Source organism: Carcharhinus amblyrhynchos, chromosome 10 (genome assembly GCF_965287045.1).
Source record: "Carcharhinus amblyrhynchos chromosome 10, sCarAmb.v2.hapA, whole genome shotgun sequence".
NCBI lineage: Eukaryota > Metazoa > Chordata > Chondrichthyes > Carcharhiniformes > Carcharhinidae > Carcharhinus > Carcharhinus amblyrhynchos.
This window is the reverse complement of record NC_137333.1, coordinates 43834510-43852891: the sequence shown is the minus strand read 5'-3', so window position 1 is coordinate 43852891 and position 18382 is coordinate 43834510. Positions and strand designations below refer to the sequence as shown.

At 43.2% G+C, this 18382-nt stretch overlaps 1 protein-coding gene across 1 annotated transcript in view; it reads right to left on the bottom strand.

Moving 5' to 3' along the window:
- Positions 1 to 18382, bottom strand: part of LOC145348898 (short transient receptor potential channel 6-like) — a 132594-nt gene that overhangs the window by 38492 nt on the left and 75720 nt on the right. Inside the window, exons 6-7 of the mRNA XM_080196950.1 lie at positions 13770 to 14000; positions 4581 to 4845 (exon numbers count right to left, since the gene is read on the bottom strand). Of these exons, the coding sequence (XP_080053076.1) occupies positions 4581 to 4845; positions 13770 to 14000 (496 nt within the window). The remainder of the gene's footprint in view (positions 1 to 4580; positions 4846 to 13769; positions 14001 to 18382) is intronic.

Genomic DNA, 18382 nt, shown 5'->3' with positions numbered 1-18382 from the left:
ACAGGGAGAGAACAGTCTTGCCTGGTGATTGTTGAGCTTTGTTCATTCATCTGTTGCAGCGTCTCCATGGTCTCCCCAATGAACCATGCTTCAGGACATCCTTTCCTGCAGCATACCAGCTAAATACGTTGGCCAAGTTGCAAGTGTATGTACCGAGTACCTGGTGAAGGTGTTCTCATGTGAGATGATGGCATGTGTGTCAATTATCCGGCACATCTTGCAGAGGTTGCTGTGGCAGGGTTGTGTGTGTCGCGGTCACTATTCTCCTGAAGGCTGGGTAGTTTGCTGCAAACAATGGTCTGTTTGAGGTTGTGCGGTTGTTTGAAGAAGTGGGGGTGTGGGATTGGCCTTGGTGAGATGTTCATCGTCATCAATGACATGTTGAAGGCTCTGGAGAAGATGTCGTAGCTTCTCTGCTCCGTGGAAGTACTGGACGATGAAGGGTACTCTGTCTGCCGTGTCCTGTGTTTGTCTTCTGAGGAGGTCGGTGTGGTTTTTCGCTACGGCGCACTGGAACTGTTGATCTATGAGTTGAGTGCCATATCCTGTTCTTATGAGGGATCTTTCAGCATCTGGAGGTGTCTGTTGTGATCCTCCTCATCTGAGCAGACCCTGTGTATATGGAGGGCTTGTCCGTAGGTGATGGCTTCTTTAATGTGTTTAGGGTGGAAGTTGGAGAAGTGGAGCATTGTGAGGTTATCCATGGGCTTGTGGTACAGTGAGGTGCTGAGGTGACTGTCCTTGATGGAGATGTGTGTGGTCAAGAATGCAACCGATTCCGGAGAATAGTCCATGGCGAGTCTGGTGGTGGGATGGAACTTGTTGATGTCATATATAGTTGTTTCAGTGATTGTTCGCCATGAGTCCAAAGGAAGAAAATGTCATTGATGTATCTAATATATAGCATCAGTTGAAGGTCCTGTGCAGTGAAGAGGTCTTGTTTGAAACTGTTCATGAAGATGTTGGCATATTGAGATGTGAATTTGGTCCCCATGGCTGTTCCGTGTGTCTGGATGAAGAACTGGTAGTTGAAAGTGAAGTCATGTGGTCCAGGATGAAGCAGATGAGTTGTAGAATTGCATCTGGAGATTGGCTTTTGTCGGCATTGAGTACTGAGGCAGTTCAGCAATGCCATCGTCATGGGGGATGCCCTCATAAAAACAGGATATGGCGCTCGACTCATTGATCAACAGTTCTGACGTGCCACAGCGAAAAACCACACCAACTTCCTCAGAAGACAAACACAGGACACAACGAACAGAATACCCTTTGTCGTCCAGTACTTCCTCGGAGCAGAGAAGCTACGACATCTTCTCCGGAGCCTTCAACATGTCATTGATGAAGACGAATATCTTGCCAAGGCCATCCCCACACCCCCACTTCTTGCCTTCAAACAACTGCACAACCTCAAACAGACCATTGTCAGCAGCAAACTACCCAGCCTTCAGGAGAACAGTGACCTCGACACCACACAACCCTGACACAGCAACCTCTGCAAGACATGCTGGATCATCGACACGAATGCCCTCATCTCACATGAGAACACCATCCACCAGGTACACGGTACATACACTTGCAATTCGGCCAATGTTGTCTATCTGATACATTGCAGGAAAGGATGTCCCGAGGCATAGTACATTTGGGAGACTATGCAGACGCTATGAAACAGATGAATGAACACTGCTCGACAATCACCAGACAAGAGTGTTCTCTTCCTGTTGGGAAATACTTCAGCAGTCATAGGCATTTGGCCTCTTATCTTTGGGTAAACATTCTCCAAGGCGGCCTTCACGACACACGACAATGCAGAGTCGCAGAGCAGAAACTGATAGCCAAGTTCCGCACATATGAGGACGGCCTCAATGGGGATCTTGGGTTCATGTCACACTATCTGTAACCCCCATGACTTGCCTGGGCTTGCAAAATCTCTCTAACTGTCCTGACTAGAGACAACACACATCCCTTTAACCTGTGCTTAACCCTGTCTCCACTCACATTGTCTGTACCTTTAAGACTTGATTACCTGCAAAAACTCGCATTCCAACCATTATTTTATAAATTGAGTTTGTGTCTTTATATGCCCTGTTTGTGAACAGAACTCCCACTCACCTGATGAAGGAGCAGTGCTCTGAAAGCTCGTGACGTTTGCTACCAAATAACCCTGTTGGATTTTAACCTTGTGTTGTGAGACTTCTTACTGTCTTTACCCCAGTCCAACGCCGGCATCTCCACATCATGTCCTGTAACTATTCACTCTTTCATCCTTTTAAACAATAGTACAATGTTAGCTGCTCTCGAATCCTCTGGTACCTGTAGCCAGAGAAGATTGGAAAATAACGGTCAGAGTTTTTGCTAATCCCCCTCTTGCTTTCCTTAACATCCTCAGGTACATTTGGGATCTGTCCAATTTCACCAGTGTGAACATATTTAATACTTCTTCCCTCACTAACTTACTTTTGCTTAATATTTCACATTTCTTCTCCCTGATTGCAATGACTGTGGACAAAGATTAGCTAATGCATTCATAATCCTACTTTTTGCAAATATTATCCTCCTCAGGCCTGCTAAGCATTTATTTTTGTCTTTTTCACTCTTGCACTATACTGTTTAACGCCTTCAAAATGGTCCAAATGAGAAAGCAGAGAAGAATGAGAAGTTTGGAAGAGCTTTTACATTTTGCACTTATCAATAAATTTGGCTTGCCTCAGCAGAACATTTCAGTTTTACAATCTTCTTTTTCATATCCTATTCAAGCCCTGTGGATTCTGGAGCTAGAATTCACCTTTTGTGAGATTTCTTCACATTCGGATGCACTGGTAGCCTGACCACCCAGACTCCTATTTAAATAGTTAAAATTGCTGGTTGCTACTGTTAACAAGGCATTGATCCTGTTGTGTAATTGCTCTGGGTCGGAAGTTAGGCAAGCAGTAAAATTCTGAACCAGAGTTTTATACTGTTTGAATAGATGCCCGTCCAAGCTGTTTGTGTAACTGTGTGAGAAGGTGTTGGGTACGTGTCCTGACATCTTCATGCACTTGCATGGTATTTGTCTCAGCGGTGTGTGTGGTAGCAAACGCACCCACCGACAATTAAACAGGCAACCAAGCCCATTAAGAAGTCGCTTGAAAGCGATTTCACATGGTCTATCCATTTTCACGCCTTCACATTTTCGCTACAACCTCAATCCAGGGTGAGATGAGGTTGAGGTGAAATATGATAACAAGAGCTGTTTGAGCTCTGTTGTCAGGTGCTTGAATGTGCTGCATAGCCAGTTTGCTGCATATTTTTTATCTCATATAATCTGTACAGGTCTGCAGCTCCCTGAGGCAGCTCCACAACAGCTGTCCATCTTCAGGGAGCTTGTCAGAAATGCCTGCCCACACCCTCACTTTTCTCAATGGCCCACCCACATTTCAGCCCCACCACCCTCTCATCCCCTTCCCCTGCCAGCAGTGCCAAGCCTTAGTGTGTATTTCATGGTGGTTGACTGTTAATTCACTAACCAGCGTGCAATTGCATTCAGGAGCTAATCGCAACCAGAAACGTATTCCACGTCTGCTTCTGGGTTTGATGATTGCCTCCGCCCAATGGGCCCACAGGTTTTGAGGGCAGATTTACTTTTGACAGAAAAGCTTGAGCAAGATTTCTAGAATGAAGAGAAACAGCAATTTCCAGCCTTAAAATACATCAATAGCACAACTTCCTTTTGTTCAAATCTGATCGTGTGGAGCCATCTTGGTTCAGAAGTGCGCATAGATGAAAACACATTATCTGACCTAAAATATGAGTAAATTTAAAATATTCACAGAGAGGACACCAAAAGTTAGGGATGTGCTGTTTAATGTGGCAGCACAATAGGAAATATTCATGCAACTACAACAAAAGGATCCAGAGATTGAATTTTCTTTCCATCTCACTCTACAGGTACTAATTCTTGGCCATGTGGTGTTTCTATGGATGCAGGCAACCTATTGTTAGTTTATTGCAATGGTGATCCTTTCTACGTGTGTCTGGACAGTATGGGCATGATTAATTGGCTGCGTCTTCCCCAAGGCCAGAAAATCCCACCCGAGGTCAACGGACTTTTGCACGGTCCTTTCCCGCCTGCAACGATTCCTGTGGCGGGCAGGACAGGAAAATTTCATCCTCACGACTCTAGGTATTTTAACCATAATAACAATCAACATGATTCCATTCAGCTGTTCTTACAAATTATCATTGTAATATAGTCCAGAGCTTTAAGAAAAAAATGGTTAAATAGGAAAACTCTCTTAAAGTTTAATGCTTCAATCAACAACAGCAATCACTTTTACAGCCCACTTTGGAGAAAATACATGTGCCTTCTTTAGGCTCTGAATAGGTTATTCTTTTTTGTCAATTTCATCCAAATTTGCTGTAAGAAAATAAGTATGTGCAAAATATATACAAACACAAATATACGCATCAATGGATCAGAGTTCTAACTGACCATATTTTTAACTTATAGGTTGCATGATAATTTTACTCTTTATCTTAAATGTTTACAAATACCACAAGGCAAACAGTTTGTTATAAGCAATTAAGCCTGTGCCAGTACTTACGTTGTAAATGCATTGTTTTTCTTTGCTCCAAGGTAGTGTGAATAAAGATTAAACATTCCAATCATGAAGGCTACAAAAACCATGATGAATATGACCATGAATTTGAATATGTCTTTTACAGTTCTTCCGAGGGATATTTGTAAAGGCCCAAAGCTTTCATTAGCTGGCAGAATGTACGCGATTCTAGAGAAGCTCATCACAACTGCTATAGCATAGAGGCCTTCTGATATAAGTTGGGGATCAGATGGAAACCATTTAATTCGAGCTGGAAGAAATATTTAAAATACAGAACATTAATTCTGCTAAACGTCACTCTGATAAAAAGCAGATTCAAATACATCCTGGAACCTCCCTTCTGTCATTGTTCCTTATAAATTCAAATCACCATCAGAATTTAATTCAGCTTTTTGATTTTTGGTGAGTTCGCAAATCGATTTTACATTCCAAATCAAAGTTTAGCACACACTAGATGTAACTTATACTTGAACCTTTGTCATATTGATGCAGTAAGTCCTTTCACCACAGTCATGTGATGAATCTTCAGTTAGTACCAATGGCCATGTGCCTCTTGCTCCTGGGAAAGCTGTGGAAAGCTGTGTACAAGAGGACCATGTGTAGAGGTCCAGCTACAATACAAACATATTGATTTGTAAAATTGCTTTTCTTCGAGCACGGCCACTCATTAAAAGCATAAAATCAGTGAGCTTACTCTGTTCCTTAAATTTGTAGCTGAAGACTATTCCTCTCTGTTTATAACGGGATCTGTGGATCATAACATGTCATATTTGAAAGACAGTCTAGAAATGGGAGGCACGATGGCACAGTGGTTAGCACTATTGTCTCACAGTGCCAGGGACCTGGGTTCAATTCCAGCCTCATGTAACCATCTGTGTGAATTTTGCACGTTCTCCCCAAGTCTGCATGGGTTTCGTCCGGGTGCTCTGGTTTCCTCCCACGCTCCAAAATCGTATGGATTCGATTGATTGGCCACGAAAAATTACCTCTTAGTGTCGGGAGATTAGCTGTAAATATGTGGGATTGTTGTTGGTGCAGGCTCAATGGGCCGAATGTCCTCCTTCTGCTCTGTAGAGATTCTATGATTCTATGAAATGACAAGCAATTGGCTGCCATGAGGAAGCCATTCCAGGATATTCTTAGCTGTGATAGTTCAGGATGAAACTGAAAGCCTCGTCTGAGCTCATAGAGCTGTCCAGCAAAGATTGAGGCCATTTGGCCCATCGTATTTGTGCCAGCTGTGGGAAAAAGTGACTCCACTGCTCTGTGCCCATACCCTTGAACATTTTACACTGGAAATATTTATTTCATTTTACTTTGATCCAATACTTTAGATATCCTTTCACTATGTTCAAAAAGCAATTACAATTCTGACAAACTGTGAGGAATTGAATCTGAAAGGTAAGGCCCAAAATGAGAGGGGGACAAAATCAGTCTCTGAAACTATTTTTTGGCTGTTACAAGGCCTCCAAAACTATGCAGGTGATGTGCGTTAGTAGCTCCAATAGGAATTGTGCTGAATGCCATACTCGTGAAGAGGATTGCACATGTGCGGCGAATGACCACCAGCAACATGTAAAACAGCTAGATCATGACGTGTATCTGTGTGTAATAGTTAACATAGGTCAGCACTGCCATTCTGGAATGCCATTTGACTTCACTGTGGCCATTTCTGGTGAGAGACTATCAACTAATATTATAAACCCACTGACTTACAATTCCCTCACCTACACCTTCTCTCACCTGACACCCTGTGAGGATTTCATTCTAATGCCTCTATCTCCACTGCATCTGATAAGGTGGTGGTGAGCTACCTTCTTGAAGCCCTGCAGTCCAGGTCCTGTGGGTTGACCCAATGTGCTGTTAGTGAGGGAATTCCTGGACTTTGACTCAGCAACTGTGAAGGAACAAAGATATATTTCCAAGTCAGGATGGTGAATGGATTGGAGGGAACTTGCAGGTGGTGGTGTTCCTATGTATCTGCTGCCCTTTTTCTTCTAGGTGGAAGTGGTCATGGGTTTGGAAGGTGCTGTCCACTGATCTTTAGTGTATTTCCTTTTCTTTGCACGTTTAGCTTTTCTCTTATTCTGCTTGCAGTAAGCAGCACTCCTTTAATTTCTTTCTTTTTTCCTTCCTTGCCTATCGCCATTCTTTTTGGCACTGTTAAACTAACTCTTCTGTCATTCAATCTCTTCTGTCCCTCATAAATCCTTTCTATATCTGTCCCACTAACCTTTATTCAAAACCCATTGTATTTCTAACTTTTTCCAGTTGGTAAAAGGTCACAGGCCAGAAACATTGGTGGAATTTCACTGGCACATCCAACAGAGGTTCGTACGATCCTGCCTGAGGCAAATGGAGAATGTAATTCTTTGAGCCTCGCCTGTCCCTGGTTCTGGGGTTGGGTATCCTGGTAAAATTCCAGCCATCAACTCTGACTCTCTCCACAGAAGCTGCCATAACTCACTAAGTATTTCCAACATCTCCTGTTTTCATTTCAGATTTCCAGCATCTGCAATATTCTGCTTGTTGGAAAATAAATAATCTGACTTCCGCCTTTTGTTCAAGTCCCAGATATCTAGACACTCCAGAGACAGGTCGGAGATAATCTGCAATGAGATAATGGTGATTTAACTATTTTGAACATACATCATGTATTTGCAGTAAAGAGATAAGATTGAATTAATATCCAGAAGTAGGTACACTGTGCTGACAGCCAAATAGCTCTTTTGGCTAAAAGTTCAATAAGACCCATTTGTGGGTATAAGGATTGCCATGCAAGATTATCACATGCTCGGCCAAGATAACACAGGCAGCACGCAAACTTCATGCTGCCTGCTCACCACCATAATTGTGGCAAACTGCTCGGGTGGAAACAGACTATTGCACACACAGGAAGGGACCCATCTTCATGTAGGGTTGACATGATGTCCAGCTAGCCTGCACTTCTTCAAGCAGCCTCTACCTCTTAAAAGGAGGGCGCATTCAGACTGCAGCAACAGGTGGAAGTGTCAGTGAAATTCTTTCAGGGAGCGAAGAAGACTGCAAATGGAGCAACAGGCTCAAGAAAGGATCCCTTGATTCTCTGGTGTGGTACTGGAGACATTAGTCCAGAAGGTCACTATGAGATGAATGGGAGCGGGTGACCCAGGATGTGGATTCCAGGAGCCAGTTATGGTGCCCGGAAGCTCAGAAGGTATGAACCATTGCCTAGGGAAAGTTGAAACATGCGATGTCAAATGCTTATCTTCCCTGCTTTTTTCCCAAAATTTGGCAGATTTATGAGCCCTTTGAGAAATGCTACAGTGGGATGAAGGCTCGCAAAATAGCAAGGAAAGGTGGGTCTGGAGTGGATTTAACTTCCCACTGCCACGGTATTTTACCACTGTCAGTGATGATTGAGGGTGACCCTTCCATCCAGGGGCCAGTGAGCCTATTCCACCTGTCATTGGCATGTTTCCAGCAGCGGATGTGCCCTCTGCCATGTGGGGAGGCTACTTGATATATCCTGGGTCCACCCTGCAGGCTAGGACAGGGAGACCTCCTATTTTGATATTCTGTGTCGACCCATGGACAGCAATGTTTGTCCCTGTGGGAAGCCACCTGCCATCACCAATCTCACCCACTCTATGCTTGGGCCCCTCTGACTAGCCCCAGTTTCCCCAAATCTCACTCACTTCATTGGGAGTGCCTGCTATTTCCTTTTCTGTCAGATACAGTTCCATTAATAGCCATGGTGCCCCCTATGATGCTGGAGACTGCTGAACTGCCAGCCCTCCAATTGACTAGGAGCTCCCTGGGGAAGACAGACATCCTCTAAAAGGGCTGCAGTCATGATAGAACATAGAACATTACAGCACAGTACAGGCCCTTTGGCCCTCGATGTTGCGCCAACCAGTGGAACCAATCTAATGACCCTCTAACCTAAACTATTCCAATGTTATCCATATGCCTATCCACTGACCATTTGAACCCCTTAAAGTTGGCGAGTCCACAACTGCTGCAGGCAGGGCATTCCACGCCCTTACTACCCTCTGAGTAAAGAACCTACCTCTGACAACTGTCCTATAATTACCACACCTTAATTTAAAGCTATGTCCCCTCAGGTTAGCCATCACCATCCCAGGAAAAAGGCTCTCACTATCCACCCTATCTAACCCTCTGATCATCTTGTATGCCTCAATTAGGTCACCTCTTAACCTTCTTCTCTCTAACGAAAATAACCTCAAGTCCCTCAGCCTTTCCTCATAAGACTTTCCCATCATACCAGGCAACATCCTGCTAAACCTCCTCTGCACCCTTTCCAATGCCTCCACATCCTTCTTATAATGCGGCGACCAGAACTGTCAAGGCAACTAATTGGTTGCCTGATCCAGTAAATAGAGGCCGGTGGCCCCGCCAGTGTTTGAGGTGACCCATTGACAAGGACTCTGCCGTCATCATCATCATGTGTGAACTCCCACGGCCAGATCCTTAGCCTTTCCATACCTCCCTCTCCTGTGAAAGTCCTTTCCTTTGCCAATAACTTCCTTCAATCTTCAAGATGTCCAACCCTGATATTCTCTTCCTTCCTCTTTTTCCTTGAATTCTTCCGTCCACAACATCCTTTACTAGCCTGTCTCCTCCTAAAATGTGTCCTCCCCAGTTTCGCTGCCTTTTCCTCATTATGTTCAACAAATTTCTCTGTGCATTCATTCTCATTAGCATTTCATCATCCTGTCCAGCCTATCCTTTCTATTCTCCTCTAAACCCACATTTCAAAGCTAATTTAGCAAATTGACCTCCTTTTCTCGAAGGTCCAATATCTCACATCACACAAAGCAACACTCCAAATTAAGCTCTTTCCAAGTCAATTCTTGAGTTATTTATTCATCTTTTTCAGTTAGCAACAGGCACTTCTTACCAAATGTGGCTATTTCCATTGTTATCCTTGTTCTTATTCTTTGTTGCATTTCCCATCTGCAGAAATGCTTCCTAAATACTTAATTCTTGTACCTGTTTTGGAATACAATCTCTGCAGTGCAGAAGGAGGCCATTTGGCCCATCAAGCCTGCAACAACAACTATCTCACCCAGGGCCTATCCCCAGAACTCCAACTATTTATCTTGCTAATCTGACACTAAGGGTCAATTTAGCATGGCTAATCAACTTAAACCACACATCTTTGGACTGTGGGAGGAAACTAGAGCACCCGGAGGAAACACACAGACACGGGGAGAGCGTGCAAACTGCACACAGATATTGCCCAAGGCCAGAAATGAACCTGGATCCCTGGTGCTGTGAGGGACTACGCCACCGTGCTGTCCAAAGTTGTTTGGAGGGGAGGGGTAGACTTTTAACTACTTGCTGGGAGTGTTAATATTAATGCAGCATGCCTATCAAGTGACTTTTTAACCCAGTCACTGCATTTACATCCTTAGATTTCTTAATGAATTAAGTTGCGTGGGTGTGATGGCAAATCACATGGTGCATTTCCACTTCAGTAATGGATGACACACTGCAATGTAATGAAAGTTATCTTCAACTGTATGAAAAGAAACTCCCAGAGCAAGTTCTGCAAACAACAGCCTTTCACACAACTGAGCAGGATGTCGAGGGGAGGTTTCAGTGCTTATAATAATTTTTGCCCGCCATTTCTTAAACCAAGTCTCTGAGCCAGAAGCTCCAGGTTTGAGACCCACCCCAGGACTTGATGGCCTAGGAAGGTGCATTCATAGGTGAATCTGGGGAATTCCTTTCCACAGAAAGTAGTTCAGGCCAAAACACTGTGATTTCAAGAACAAATTTCATATAGCTCTTGGCGCTAAAGGTACCAAGAGATATGGGGTGAAGGCAGGATCAGGATATTGAATCTGATGATCAATCATGATCAAAATGAATGGCGCAGCAGGCTCGAAGAGTTGAATGGCCTACCACTGCTTCCAGTTTCTATATTTCTATCACATGGCCAATCTTTCCAACAGTCCAGTAGAAGATAGTACTTGTGGGAGAGATTCCTGGCCAACCCTGATGTGAACTGGTGTCGTGATAAACTCCTGGCAATAGGCTAGCGACCTCTTCCAGGAAACAACGTGCAATGGGAACAGAATCTGCCTTGTGCGTCTTTATGTGTGGGAGGAGAACTAAAGCAGCAAAAATCTCTTAAACCCACTTAATTGCCATCTTTTTCCCATCTTGCTTTCACCAGTGAGAAGTTCCAGGAAACCTGTGAAAGCCATGTACTCACAGCTCAGCCCCAAGACACATGTTCATATCACCATTAGTGAGCTACTAACATACAGAAACTAACAATCCACTTGCCCTAAGGGGTTTGTGGTTGCATGATGTCTAACACACTGTAATTAGATGCAGAAATCAGCAGCATCTGTTGATTCCCAATGCACTCTCAGGTTTAACATTTTAAACACCAATCCTGCCATTTGCTCCCAAATACATTCACTCCTACAATCAAACGTTTTCCACCTGATTTCTAAGAATTCAAGCTATAATTTTTCCTAGGAAGAATCATCGTAGTGATAGACAATGCAACTTTCTTCAAAAAAAGTACCAGTAGATACTGCAAATCTGAAATAAAGATAGAAAATGTTGGAAGAACTCCACAGAGCAGACAGGATCTGTGGAGAGAGTTGCAAAGTTAACATTTCAGATCATCTCTGCAGATGCTGCACACCTGCTGAGTATTTATGTTATTTTCTGTCTTAAATAAACTTTCTAACTATTTTCTTAATGCCTTTAAAATACATATTTATTTTATATTTTAATCCCATTTTTGCATTTCAGATCCTCTGCCTTGTTTCCCCAATCCTGACCTGGAGAAAACGTGACAATAAAGATCAGAACTGAAGAAGCCTTTAGAAAGTTCAGAGGAAGGCAGTATTGTCTAGTCAAATTACTCAGCACCATCTTGGATTGCATTTTGTGTGTTTCACAACTTTCCAATCAGGAAAGGATCCATAGCCCATGTCTGAGAAGGTGTCACAACTCTGATGGTAATGCGGTGGATATTGAAGATCCAGCTTATGCAGAACAGGTGGCAGAAGCTGTGAAAATAGCTACCAGCCAGCTGAGAGGCTGTCTCACCTGGCATATCTTTACTGATAAATTAAACAGGGCTTATTAGAATGTTTCAGCCCATAAGATATGAGCTTTGTCTCATCAAACTCTCTATGTTCTTTGTGAAATCTCTTTTCCTCAAGACTAACTATCACATCCTAATCCCGAATCCCAAAATCAGTGCATTTCCTAATTTCCATTGGCTGACAAGAGAATTAAATATCATGCAGACCTTACGTCAGATATTCCAGCAATTTATAATAATCATTTTTACAAATTTTTTAAAAGTTTTTTTAAGTTATCAGTGTCACAAGTAGGCTTACACTGCAATTATACTGGGAAAATCCCCTAGCTGCCATACTCCGGCGCCTGTTCGGGTTACACCGAGGAAGAATTTAGCATGGCCGATGCACCTAACCAACATGCAGACATGGGGAGAATGTGCAGACTTCGCACAGACAGTGACCCAAGCTGGGAATCAAACCCGGGTCCCTGGCACTGTGAGGCAGCAGTGCTAACCATTCTGCCACTGTGCTGCCCAAAAAATGGACCTTTGTGAGCATGCTGGCTTCTCTCTGCTCCATTCTAATATGTTTTTCTATGTAATACCTAAGGGTGTGTAATCTGCAATGCAGATGGCTGTTGCAAAACTTTATAATCCTGCAGGATGGAGATTGGCCTTTCCTGAGGGCTGCTAACTCCTAGGATGGGCATAGGTCAGGCTGACTTTTTGACAAAGACTCCCTGAGAACATATTGCATCTTTGGGAACTTACTCAGTACTCCTCTGTATCGGTACAAAGGAAGGAATAGGTCCCTAAGCGAGTACCAATTTCACCACTGGCTTCTGGGAACAGGATTCTGGGGGCCAGTGAGCAGTGGATGAAAAGGCTTAACAGAATCAGACATGTTCTTCAATCAATGAGAATGGGTCAACCACATATCCTCTGTCCATCTGAAATGTTTCCATGTATACTTTTTCACCTAGTTAATATAGATCTCCAGAACCTAGAGTATGGAACTTTAACGTACTAGTATGCATTATAGAATGTGGACCATTATACAAAACTGCTGCCAAGTGACATTTACTTTAGGACAAGGCACATGGTGTCATGAGTGGCAAGTAGAGTCGGATTTCCACTCCTTTCCTCGTTTCTCACATGGAACTACAGCCGTTCCTTTGACTCAAGCCTTGGGCAGTGTACTCCTGAGGCTTTCAGATAAGGGCTGGTAAGTCAGATGTAAGGAAGCCATGCCTTGCCTTTTATAACCCTAGCTGCCATAAAGCAGGTGGGTTTAAAGGTACAGACACTTTCAGGAGCTCAGAAGAAAGTTTGTAAGGTAAGTGGACAATGTGTCAATGTATCTGCAAGCGCATGCTGCAACAATAACACTGTTTAACTAATTGCCTCATTAAAGACAGGTAATGATCAATGGCTCAACCTCCCAGAGGGTATTGCTGGAATTTTACCCTGTTTTTGACAGGGTCGAGCTAGTTTGACTTAATCAGGCATAAAGTGTCTCTTCACTGCATTTTCACTGTCGTATTAGGGACATATGAAGGTAAGAATGCCTTCATGTTTAAAACTAATGTCAACATGACATATGTGTTGGCACACAAGTAATCCCTACTTTAACTTCAGACAAATGGCAAGCATTCAATGAAACTTTAACATATTGCAGTATTAATAAAATATGTGTAGGAATACCTTTCCTAGCCAACTTAGTATCAAACAGCAGAATGATAATGGAACAGTAAAGCAGTAACAAGCAGGGAATTTGGTGTTAAATCAATCACAATTAACATGCAATAGAGCTTAGTGTATCATGGACATACCCCGGCTAAAGAAACAGTTTGTTATAGTTACACTGAGACTGCAAACTCACCATCAGAGGAATTGCATGTTCTGCCATTCTAAGAAACCATGATGAATGGTTTTAGCATAAACAGTGAACATTGCACATTGATTGCATTAGGAAATTTGAACCTATATTTGTTCCATCATTATAGAGATTAGTAGGATTCGATTAAATAGTAAAAGCCACGATTACTTGAGTTTTATAGCTACTGAGCAAATTAATCAGCGTAATAAAGACTGATAGCGAAATGCATCAGACTGACCAAAGGTGTAGTACTCTATTTCTGTAGGAAGAGTCACATTAGCTAAATCCACTTTAATTTTTTCATCCACAAAGCTCTGTGCCTTGGAGGCATGCCAAAATGCCATAAATCGTGCTATGAATGATGCTGCGAAGATGGCTAGCATTCCAAAATCTAATAAGTTCCACAGTTCCAGCAAATAGTCCCTCGGGCCTTGTGACCACATTTTTTTACATTCTGACCAGATCATTCCTATGAAGAGGAAAAACACAAGATTAACTTTGCTCTTTTGCACATAACAAACATATCAGATTGTGTTAGATGTCGAATTTACATCATTGTGGATTAACTGTGAAGTAGACCAATGCACCTTATAGATACAATACTAACAGCCATACAGTACACATGTCAATGCAGCCTGTCAATAACTGTAGAAAACACTTGTAGCAGCATTCAGAAAATGGATGCCATTTCATCTGATATTGTTTGGAATTTGATTAATTTTAATAGCTCTTCACATATTTGGGTAGCTACCACTTCTAAGTCACCCTCTACATTATATGGGTTCATGGGCAGTTCTCGGAACAACCTAATGGAATGGCATTTAGCAACGACAAAATATAAATGGCATTTTCTCCAGCATTCCTTGTCTTACACGAAAATCTGTATGGTGGGGATACTCAATAATACCCAGGGATGCAGCTGGCATGCTTCACCTTGAGTGCAATTCTTACCTTGCTGGGAAAATGAAACTAATGGTCAACAGAATCCTGCTTGTACATCACCCTCCAACTCAAAATGGGTTGGCTTTAAGAAAGCACAAAAGTTATATTATGAAATAATAGTGAATAATTCAAGCTAAATACTTTGTGTTGGTGTTGGTTGCAATTGGGTAGGTCTGAAGACATCTTTCTAGTCATATATAGGTTAACTGTAAGTCTTTATTAACTCCTAGAACTAGTTATATATATACAATAAAGGGTACAAGCTAGGAAATGCCTCCATGCTTGCTGGTACACATGGCTCTGTCCAACACTAGACCAGCCCTGGGTACAGGTCACATGCTCTTTTACAGCACTCAGTCCCACATTAGATGCCAGACACTTGTGCTACACCCACCCAAAATCATTACCCAATGTATTTTAATTAATTATAGTTGACCCTATACCTTACATTGTTACTCTATCATATATTCATATTGTCATTGCTACATTATCATGATTCCCCCTCCCCCTACAAATCCATGAATTCAAAACTTCAGGCTGTCTGGAGACCTTATAACCCATCTACATCTCATTTGCACTACTGTTGGAGGAATGGTAGGTTTGGACATTGCTATGGCATCTGGATATGATTTCATCCTTTCCTTCTATTTCACGTTGAAGCATACTTGATCAGTTCCAGTGCTGCACTGATTGGTGCTACCTTAATTAATTTCTTGCAGGATGGACAAAAGTTATATTTGTCTCCTTGTCGCATTTTTCCCCTCTTCCTTCATTGTGTGGATCATGGCCATATCCCTGAACCTCTGTTTTTGGACCTTCTTTTCAAGTCAATTTGCTTTGCTGAATTTTTTCTCAGGCTTCCACATTTTTGTTTATCTCTGCATTCTCTGCGCGGTCTAGTGGTTTTACATAAGCTGCCACCATGTTGCAGGGTGTTGGTGATTGCTCGGTAGGTTTGAAGAGGTCTATGTAGTCTTACATAGTTAACTGGTTATCTTTATCGACTGTTAGAATTATTTCAAGTTGTACCCTTTGGGTACGAGACAGGATTTTTCTCCATGCTTGCTGGTACACACGGCTCTGTCCATACTAGACTGACTCTGGATGTGGGTCATATGTGCTCTTACATCACTGCGTGGGCAGTACTGTACTCAATCCCACATTAACCCTATGTATGCCAGACCCCTACACTACATTTGAGATTCGAAAGGACACTATTTATACAATAAAGCTTATTCTGACATTATATTGGAAGAGCCAAAACTTCATCAAGTTGAAATATATGAACTTGAAGTGACTCCCAGCAACACCTCCATGCTTCTGGCCTCAGTTTCATGAACTGCCCCAGCTGCTATCTGTGCTAGGTCAGGAAGTGCATAACTTGAGAGTCTTACTTGACCTCAAATTCAGTCAACTCCCTGACCATTGCTTCAATATCAAAACTGCTTTCTTCAACAGTCTCTGCATATCTCTGCTTCCATCCCCACTATCCTGCAGCTAAACCTTTTTGTCCTTACCTTCATCTCTTGAAGGCTTGAATTCTCCGACTTCGTTACCTGGTTTCCCTCCATCAGCCTTTTACAAGCTGGGACTCATCCAAAATGTCCCTGCAGGACCCAGCCATGCCATTCTATCCAATAACTCCTTATACTGATTTCTGACTTCTGACTGGAAGAACATTGCTTTACACTTGATACAAAGTATTTCCAATCGACAGACAGAGGGCAGGATTTAGCGGCCACATTAGCCAGAGATGGCTCTTGGGGACAAGGGATATCCTCTCAGGCTCATGATGCCAATGTGCACAGACCGCAGCAGAGACCAGATACAATGAGGCACAAGTGCAACCTGAGCTGTCATCAACCTGTTAAAGATATGGTTCTGCTGCCTCGACACACTATTAGCGTCTGACCAGGGCAAAGGTCTGGGATACATAGAATTCACCTGGGTTTGGTCACCTGGATGAAAATGCAGACGTTCTTCACTTTTCTCTCACAGGTCCAACTCACTCTCAGCGCAGGCCCAGTTCACTCTCAGCGCAGGTCCAGCTCACTCTCAGCGCAGGCCCAGCTCACTCTCAGCGCAGGCCCAGCTCACTCTCAGCGCAGGCCCAGCTCACTCTCAGCGCAGGCCCAGCTCACTCTCAGCGCAGGCCCAGCTCACTCTCAGCGCAGGCCCAGCTCACTCTCAGCGCAGGCCCAGCTCACTCTCAGCGCAGGCCCAGCTCACTCTCAGCGCAGGCCCAGCTCACTCTCAGCGCAGGCCCAGCTCACTCTCAGCGCAGGTCCACTCTGCTCCTCTTCTGTGAGCTCCAGGACTCTCTCTTCAAATGAAGTCAGGAACCTCAGCTTGGGCACCCCACTGCCTGTTTTCTTTCACTCAGGAAGTTATAGGCAAGCTTATCCTGCAGGGAGCACTTACCCTGGTAGAACAGAGCAAGTCATTCGTCTTACTGCGGCACAGCACCATCATCCTCTTGGTCAGGTTGCTGACACTGACCGGTGCTGTGACCATCTCCCAGGCAGGACTCGTTACCCTGCTAGAGAATTTTCTGCAGCCCAATAGTATATATTTGCCCACCTCTCCTCCAGCATATGGATGCCGCCCCCCCACCTGCCCACCAAGAATTGTGGAGCAGGTTTCCTCACTGCCATCCTTCTGGCTAGAATGACAACAAGCGCTGTGGTGCCATTTAAATGCAGTGGTTATGGGGGGCATGGAGAAGGCATGGGAGACATGACGAGTGGATGGGGGGTGGTGAGGGATGCCAACTGAAGGGCTTAACAACTATGAATTGAACTAGGCTAAAACCCAGTAAATAGAGTCACACTTGCTATCCTGTCGGACTTGCCATCTACCTGCCTGTTTGTTGTCTCAGACTCGTCTCCAGAGGGGAAGGATCCAGGTTCAGCCCATGCCCGTCTCTTCACATATATACAATATATAGTGGCTCCTTCAGAAGGCAAATGGAATCATAGAGTCGGAAAAGTTCCCAACCCTGCTATCCTAATTCCTAAGTGAACATCTTGCGCTATGCATCGACTTTATGTAAAGTTCTACCTCATTGCCTGCATACTTCTGTTACTTTCCAAGATTTAAGACACTGCTGGAAATGTCTCTCTCTCTGACCATAGTTTTGCTTGCCCTTTCTAACTTTTCCAATACCCCCTTGTTCGCCCATCCTTTTTTTCCACCACGTCGTTACTTTCTTTATTGTGAAGAGGCTTGAAACATTTCCTGTGCATGAGGAATGCTATATTATTGCAAGTTGTTGTTGTAACGTTAACAATCATCTTGAACTTTATACCCCTATTAGCTACAAGACACTTCTTTGAAAGTTTCTCCTGAAATTTGGAAAGCAAAGGTATTTTTGCTCTTAATATTGAGGAACTGAAGTGAAGAGTCAAGGTCTTCAGAATTGAGCACTCTGAAGGTTAAGAACAGCCGAGGAAATGATAAATAGGGAATTTGTGTTTTGGTGACATCAAGCCTGGGTTTTGAAATACTGTAGATTATGGGAGAAAAGAGGTCCCAGGAATAACAAAAAGAGTAAAATAGTTATTGTGACAAGAGGGGTTATAGAGCATTTCTCAACCCATATTCAGAACTCCAACTTCCTTATTTTGCCCTGTGAACTCTTTGGAAGCAATCTGGGCCCAATGATAATGATTTTACAAATAAAACTTTAACTAAGTAGTCATGCAATATTATACTTTTTCTTTAATGGTATTTTCAGGATGTATCTTTGCAATTCAAATCCTAAGTGCATGCTTGTTAATATCTGACAAGTGGTTACTTTGAAGTGTGCGCTTAGGATGAGTGATTCTGCTAGGGTTCCACCCTGTATATGTACGGCTATAAGTTGCTTTGTGGGCCAAACCAGGTCCATGGATAATACAACCACATCTT